This window comes from Rhamphochromis longiceps, linkage group LG6 (genome assembly GCF_057381845.1).
Source record: "Rhamphochromis longiceps isolate RC_006_pf linkage group LG6, R_longiceps_female_GT1.1, whole genome shotgun sequence".
NCBI lineage: Eukaryota > Metazoa > Chordata > Actinopteri > Cichliformes > Cichlidae > Rhamphochromis > Rhamphochromis longiceps.
The window spans coordinates 14,953,986-14,961,583 of NC_140562.1; the positions used below are offsets into that span (position 1 = coordinate 14,953,986).

General features: G+C 39.6%; 1 protein-coding gene across 2 annotated transcripts; it reads right to left on the reverse strand.

The window, feature by feature from the left end:
* Positions 1-1,805: 1,805 nt before the first annotated feature.
* Positions 1,806-5,324, reverse strand: LOC146667694 (intercellular adhesion molecule 2-like). 2 transcript variants are annotated; one of them, XM_085409361.1, is made up of 5 exons: positions 5,108-5,324; positions 4,776-4,811; positions 3,951-4,220; positions 3,457-3,783; positions 1,806-3,223 (listed from the first exon to the last, which is right to left on the reverse strand). In XM_085409361.1, the coding sequence occupies exons 2-5, from the start codon at positions 4,786-4,788 to the stop codon at positions 2,970-2,972; spliced, it is 864 nt and encodes a 287-aa protein (XP_085265487.1). In that variant the 5' UTR covers positions 4,789-4,811; positions 5,108-5,324; the 3' UTR covers positions 1,806-2,969. The 2 variants fall into 2 exon arrangements, with proteins under 2 accessions (XP_085265487.1, XP_085265486.1); XM_085409360.1 differs by lacking the exon at positions 5,108-5,324 and having other exon boundaries at positions 4,776-5,092.
* Positions 5,325-7,598: the final 2,274 nt, after the last annotated feature.

Below are 7,598 nucleotides of genomic sequence, written 5' to 3' on the forward strand. Positions count from 1 at the left end.
CAGCCTGATGGATGAAGCTGTCTGTCAGTCTGCTGGTTCTAGCTTGGAGGCTCTTCAATCTCCTTTCTGATGGCAGCAAACTGAAGAAGCTGTTGGACAGATGAGTGGAGTCACCTGTAATCCAGAGAACTTTCCAGATGAGCCAGGTGCAGTAGATCTCCTGCAGGGAGGGAAGAGAAGTACCCACAATCCTCTCCACTGCTCTCACTACCATTGTAATTTTTTCCAGCAGGACCCAGTGCAGGAGTCATAGCACACAGTGATCCAGGTGGTGAGGATATCGCTCTCTCTTTTTTGACCAGGAGAGATCTTCTGGGATGTGCACACCCAGGAACTTACCCTCTCCACAGCAGCACCATTGATGGTTAGTGGAGTGTGCAGGGAGTGAATTCTCCTGAAGTCTATGATGATCTCCTTGGTCTTCTCCACGTTCAGGTACTGGTTGTTGTTGCTGCACCACTCGGCCAGATGAACTTCACCCCTGCAGTAGGTCTCATCGTTGTTGCTGATGTGACCTACCACAGTTGTGTCGTCTGCAAACTTGCCTAAACCTACCCCCTAACCATAACCGTAAGAACCATAACCTTGGATGAGAGAAAAATAAGTTAATTTGGGTTTGGTGTTGTGCGCATGCGCAAAAAAAAAAAAACGTTGGCCGCGGAGGGTGAAACTGGGGAACCCATGGCAGACCCATGTTTCTGCCTGTAGTACTGACCCACAATGGAACAATAATACTGACCCTTGGGTGTGAAACTGTCATGGCTCAGAGGCCCATGGAGTGGAATGGACTCAAGCGCAGAACCAAGAGATCAGAGGCTTGAAGTGATTTGCAAAAACAAAACTTTTATTTACAAGAATTCCTAACTTAGATTCTCAAGGCAAAGGAGGGCTCCACCCAGAGGAGGAGAGCCGATGCTGTGGAAAGTTACTCAGACTCACCCAGACCATGACAGAAAAAGGTAGAATTAACACACAGTTCCAAAAGCAAACACAACTGATCAGTGCTGAGGCTGGTTCTGTTGCTGAATTTGGGGTCATCCTCTAATCTCTTGCAAACTACCTTCAGTGACTGGAATGCAAGTGAAGGGAGATGTAACATCTCTCTTCACTGACTGTACATGTACTAAGATTGGGGAAATCTGCAGTCAGCTGAGACTGAAAAAGTCACTTGGATGACAAAACATTCTCCCACTGAAAACACAACATCCAGATGAACAGAATCAAGAATCAATTTGGGATTTACAAAAGGTAATCCTGGATGATTGAACATGCATCAAGACATTATTTTATTAATATCTCTAAAATGATTGCAGCACAAACGAAAATTTTTGCAGCACAAACGTAGCACAAAAGTTTGACACCACTTTTGCTTGATTTGGGTAATGTGGGGGGCTGGTTGACCTTTTGACCTTTACATTTTCATTAATACTTTAAAACAGAAGCAGCACAAACAACAATTTTAGTAGCACAAACGTAGCACAGTTGATTGACACCAATTTTGTTTGATTTCCTTAATGTGGGGACTGGTTGACCTCTGATGACCTCTAGAAATTCTTATTAATATCTTTAAAATAATAGCGGCACAAACTAAAATTTTTGCAGCACAAATGTTTGATACCACTTTTGTTGGATTTGAAGAAGGTTGGGGGTCCAACTTCACTCACATCTTAAATTTCTGTAAGCAGGTGTAGTTGAAACAGCAGTATTTTGTACATATATATTTCAAAGTCTTTTGATTTTTCATACGTCATAACTCTTCATAATTCATATATATTCAACTTTAAATATTATGCACAAATGTGTATCCTAATAATACCAAGTCATGGCTTCTCTTTGCCTTTTGGGTTTATCGCGGTTCTCCAGCTTCCTCTCTTTCGTCTAAAAATCGTTTAATCAGCTTGTGCCACTTGTCTTTTCAAACAGGCTAAATGAACAGAAAGACAGAAACTTCTCATGTACACATTAAATGTTGTGACCAAGAGGAAGAAGTTGTTTACATTAAAAAAATCAACAACTTTATTTTGGTTCATATTTGGTGTACATACATAGAAAAATCATTATACACACATAAAACAGAATTCTGTGATTAAAGCCATTCTCAGATCATATGTTTCATTATATAGAAGGAAGCTAAAACTGGTGTTATTGTAACTACAGGAAGATCTGTTATAGTGGCTGTCAGTGAATAAAGCATTAACGCAAAACAAAATGTATAATGTGCATTTATATACAAATCAGCACTGTGGTACATGGGTCCAATGTCAGACTGTTTGGTCACCAGTTTGGCATTCATGATCCTCGCAGGACTAATGCACAGACTGATCCCGACTTTTCTCTGGCAGAAATGATTTGTTGCAACTTTGGTAATGCTGTGACCTCATCAAAGACCATTGACAGCTCAAATGAAAACATTTCCCTGCAGTGTTATTTATGATTAAATATCTAAATGTACTAAGTTCTTAGAGTAAAGTATTACTTTTCCTCCTGCGATCATGCCGGAGATTAAAGTCGACTGAGAGAATGTGCACAAAAGGAAAAATAAAGACAATATTATGAGATTGAACTTATATTTCTGCTGCTCCTCATTTGTTTGTAAAACAAATAGATTATAAATGTGAACACTGTCAGAATGGACGTGTTCTTATTTATAGGAAAATGAAGGTGTTTAATTTCTAATGAATTAAAATGAGGACGACATCCCAGAGCGACACTACAAGCTGAGAAACATCAGCTTGTTGGTGTTTCTAGCACAGCTGTAAACAACTCTAATGGTCTAAATAAAAGAAAGCAACTCTAACTACTCACCTTAGTTCGTTATGTGTGTGCATATATAGAACAACAACTCATTTAAATACTGCTCACTCACTGCCTTTAAAGCTAAGAAGCTATACAGAAAATGAATGAAGTATTTGCTATGATCTAATTACATTCATTGTTATAATAGGCTTATGGAATCTTTTGATATGAAATCAGATGAGAGCAGAGAGCAGAAGCGTTAAACACATGAAGCTGTGAGTTAATATTCTGTTGGAGCTGCTCTGTGGTGTAGTGATTGCTTGTGCAATTACTGCTGTCTTGGTCGCTGTTGTTGTTGTGGCTGAGCTTGTAGTTGATTTGGTGGTTGTAGTTGTGGACTTTGTAGTTTGGGGTGTTGTGGCTCTTGTGGTTGACCTTGTTGATTTAATGGTTGTAGGTTCTGGCTTTCTGGTTGTGGTAGTAAAATCTAGGAAAAGACAAACAGGTAATTTGAGCAAATAAACATGTATAAATCACGTGTTTTGGTCGGTCTGTTAATATTTTCAGTCTGTATTCTAAGATAAGCTAAGCTGCTCCCAGCAAAAGGTTTAAGATTATGCACAGATATGGAAGCGATACCAAACAAAGAAAAAACTGTGTCGGTTTGGTGTGAATATAAAACTGAGGTTTGATTCTTTTAATTTTCCCACAGTGACTTACAGACTGTAGCATTGAGTTTTTCTGATGTCACCACTGGAGGGGGCTGTGGTCCAGCTGGTCCCAGCTCCAGCTTGGCTTCACACCAGTACTGGGCTCCATCATCTTCTCTTCTGGGAGTGATGTTCAGAGTGAAGGTCTTATTCACTGGTTTCTTATGTTCACTGTCGGACTGTAGGTGACGCAGTGCTGTGTTTCCTCTGTAGAAGGTCACAGTGAGGCTTTGAACAGGAGCTACGTTCTGTACGCTACACTGCAGGGTGTACTGCTGATTCTCAAACATCATCTCAGTGTGGTTTACAAAGCTGATGGAGACACTTTCTGGAGGCTCTGAGAAGACAAGGAAAGAAAGAGTAGCACAGGTAGATATTAGTCAGTAACTGCTGAGAGCATGAATCCATCTAACCGTGTATTAACACAAAGAAATCAAATTCTGATAATAAATGATGCAACATGATGCAAAATTCAGTCTCCTGTTATAAAGTAAGCATACTTACGATAAAGAGTTGGATTCAGAACGGTAGTACACTGATCACCAGCATCATTGGTATGATAGCACTGTAGAGATATGCCCCATTCAGTCAGTCTGTCAACTGTCCAGAACATCGTGGTTCCATTTTGTGTAACATTTCCCACAGCGTGCTCTAAACCTGAAGCATCTCCACTGCAGTCCTTCTGACATGCAACACATGTAACATTGGCTGGGTCACCGTACTTCACTACCAGCGCAGATGGAGTGAACACAGGATACTCTGTGCAGATAGAATCTGTAAGAAACACAGCACATGTTTGAGAAAATCAATAAAACAGTAGTTACAACAATACTTAATTCTCACAGTATTTGGATACTGTCGGGTGATTTGGCAGTAAAAGTTTAAACAAATCCACAAATAAAATGAACATTTGTTTTTTATGGATGTCTGTCACATTTGGACTAGATCCCACAAAGCTTTATATTCTTTAAATACAAAATATCCACAAATAATAATCCTTCACCACACAACTGTACACGATGGTCTTGTTATATATGTGTGTTTGTTTTTCGCTTGAGTTATTAAAAATTTTAAGATTGACTGATCAAATTCAATGATCACATTACAAACTGATCAAGCACTAATCTAAGAGCCACAGTTAGAGTAATTAATCTATCACTTTACAACATCTAAAATAAAAAGTGAGAACCATTAAATTAATGGGGTATTACAGTATGCTTCCACCTGTAACGATGGCTCTAAGTTTCTAAGACATTCAGCAGCGTGAGCTGTAAATTAGTTGTACCATGCACATCGTGAACACAGCCTCTTGGAAAACCCTTCACTTACCTTGACTGGACATTTGGTGGGTACGCAGAAAAGTAACTGAGGAGGCGACCAGAAAAATAAAATAGGAAAACATTATTCCCAGCTAGATTTTTAGAAATCAAATGTTGTCGAGAAGATGATCAAACATTTAGTCCGAAGGCGTTCGCAGAGGGGAATGTGCTCTACGAGCTCCTCATTTTGGTTTTCTATTGTAAGAGAACAATGTTGGCAGTGTAGCCTGTTTTCACAGCACACATCCGCTGGTTTTTTCCTTTCCTGTTTTACAGCCATCAAGTTATCAACGTTGGCAAATTGTGAAAACGAAAGTGTAGCATTGTCACCATTATACATACCGTACTGCAATCTTTTTATATACTGACTTTAAAGTAGTAATATCCTCATAATAATTAAAAAATCAATCAGTATGACTAAGGAGCTTGGAAAGAAAAGCGTCTGGACTTCTTTAAGTTGCTTGAAGACGTTTCACCTCTGATCCGAGAAGCTTCTTCAGGTCTAGGGTCAAATGTTGGAGAGACCCAGATTTAACCCCTGTGGGAGTGTCCCCCCGAGAGGGACAATGGACCCCCTAATGATCCTCTACCTAATCACATGAGCCAAGGTGTGAAAATGGGTGTGGGTCACAACCAGCCAGGGTTTCGGGTGAGCTCTTTGTGAAACCTAGCCCCACCCTATCATGTGATTTCCTGAGGTCAGATGGCCCAGGGTGTGAGTGGGCGTTAAGGCGTCTGGGAAGGGATCTCAAAACTGGATCATAGATGGCAGACAGTGTCGTAAACCACCGCCTCTGTTCAAAGATGGTCGCTTACAGTGGACATAAATGGCTTCTTTTACCCCTCTTTCAAACCATCTGTCCTCTCTGTCCAAAAGGTGAACATTGGCATCCTCGAAAGAGTGACCTTTGACCTTTAGATGCAGATGGACTGCCGAGTCTTGTCCCGTGGAGGTGGCTCTTCTATGTTAGTACATACTGATTCTATGTCAATCAGTATGACCTTAACACACCATGCACTGTTTTTTTTTATCAGTCTTGAGGTTTAAACATTTAGTGGATGCTTCCAAACGTTTGCTTTATATCCAGTTTATACTTATTGTGCAGTTACTGTTTTGTATTTTTTGCTTGTTGCTTTTAATGCCATTACAGTATACCATGCATTAGCTTATAGAGTACTCTGTATATGCATCGTAACTTTTCTAAACTGTAATATGGGAGAAACATCAGTTGTGCAATTGAGAGCTTTAGTCGTGAGCCAGCATTAGACAGTGGCTCTGATTAAAGTGAAGATTATCCATTTTAACATGTTCTGAGTGTCCCATTTCAGTCCTGTATTGTAGGCTATGGAGAACTCAAGGAATTCACACACACCTGCACAGTGCACTCAAACATATTTATCTGTACATAATATCTGTAGGCTGATCGGAGGTCCACACTTACAGTCAACAATGTTGAAGGTTTGGTACTTTGGCTGAAGGAAAAGAGGAAGTTTTGTGCTCATAAGTCACATTGAAATGAATGTGACTGTGGTACATTCCTTTCCTCTTTGTTTCCCCGGTGATCGTTATCACGGTTTCCTGAGACTCCCCCCATTCTGTATCAGTCTTTTATTTATTCACCCAATAACAACGGTATTATTCCTGCACTTTCTGTTGTAACCCCAGTTCTCTATATGACTGTACCTATCTCAAGTGTATCAACAGATGACGGCAGAACATCATAACTAGACTTAAACTGTGAGTCTTTAAAAAAAACAAACAAAAACAGAGCAGTCCTGCCTAGTCCGACTTTCAGCACCTTTACAACCATCTAGGAAGTGAAAGCACAGTGTACGCCAGTAATTACAAAACCACCTGAACAAATAAAATTATAGCACTGGTCACAGACAGGCTGGTCTGAGCATTTCACATTTTCTCACACTAGCATCTCTAGGGTTTACAAACAAGTCTCAAAAAGAGAAAATATAGAGCAAGTTCTGTGCAAAATGTCCTGTTGATGCCAAATGACAATAAATGTAATAAAGGTTAGGCGAGCTTCCACTGCCAATCAAAGATACAGATGCTTTTCATTAAGTACTTAGAGCTCTGGTTTTCATATTGCACTCTCACCTGGCTTTTATATATTGTGATTGTCTTAAAATATCCTAATGACAGCTTATTGCTAAAACATCTCCACCTTCTTATCCTGTGATAAAACAGTTATTAAAGTGTTTTTCATTAGAGTGTGCTGGTGTTTTCGCCCTTTTCCAGATATCTGCCCGTTCTGTAAACACTACTCGCATTACTAGTCTTCTGCAGCTAGAAACAACCTCGCTCCACTACACCAATCTCTTGATACACTTTGAAGGTACCCAATCAGGCTATAGAGAGAACATGAGTGAACGAATGGGTCCAACAACAGGAGCCATGAAAACCTGACAAAAAGATGACTCCTCAGCAAACAGATATCAGACATACCATTTTTTGCATGAAAGACTTCCCCCAGAGTCATTCACGCAACACCAAAGAATCTAAGTAATTGATAAACAATTAAATGACAGAAAATCTCTTGTTTTCCATTGTACTATAAAAAAATATGGGAAATATGGGACAGCGTGGGCAGTGAGCGCAAACATTTTCTGTGATTTCACACCTTTATCATGTAGAAAAAACTTGTAATGTAAAGAATCTAAATTTATTACTAAATAAAGTAAAAAATAGAGTACACCGAGTGCGTTTCTCTCAAGACTTTACAAAGCTGATTTTAACCTTTAAGACCTGCATACTGTATACATAAGTGTAAACACAGCTTTTGCATGTTTCAGAGAAAATGACAAAAACGTGATTAACTAA

Excerpts from the sequence above, each read along its gene's own strand:
- LOC146667694 (XM_085409360.1), bottom strand. The coding sequence starts at position 4,848 with ATGTTTTCCTATTTTATTTTTCTGGTCGCCTCCTCAGTTACTTTTCTG. Across the intron at positions 4,221-4,775 it reads CCACCAAATGTCCAGTCAAG|ATTCTATCTGCACAGAGTAT; the intron begins GTAAGTGAAGGG and ends TGTTTCTTACAG. Across the intron at positions 3,784-3,950 it reads TCTGAATCCAACTCTTTATC|AGCCTCCAGAAAGTGTCTCC; the intron begins GTAAGTATGCTT and ends TTGTCTTCTCAG.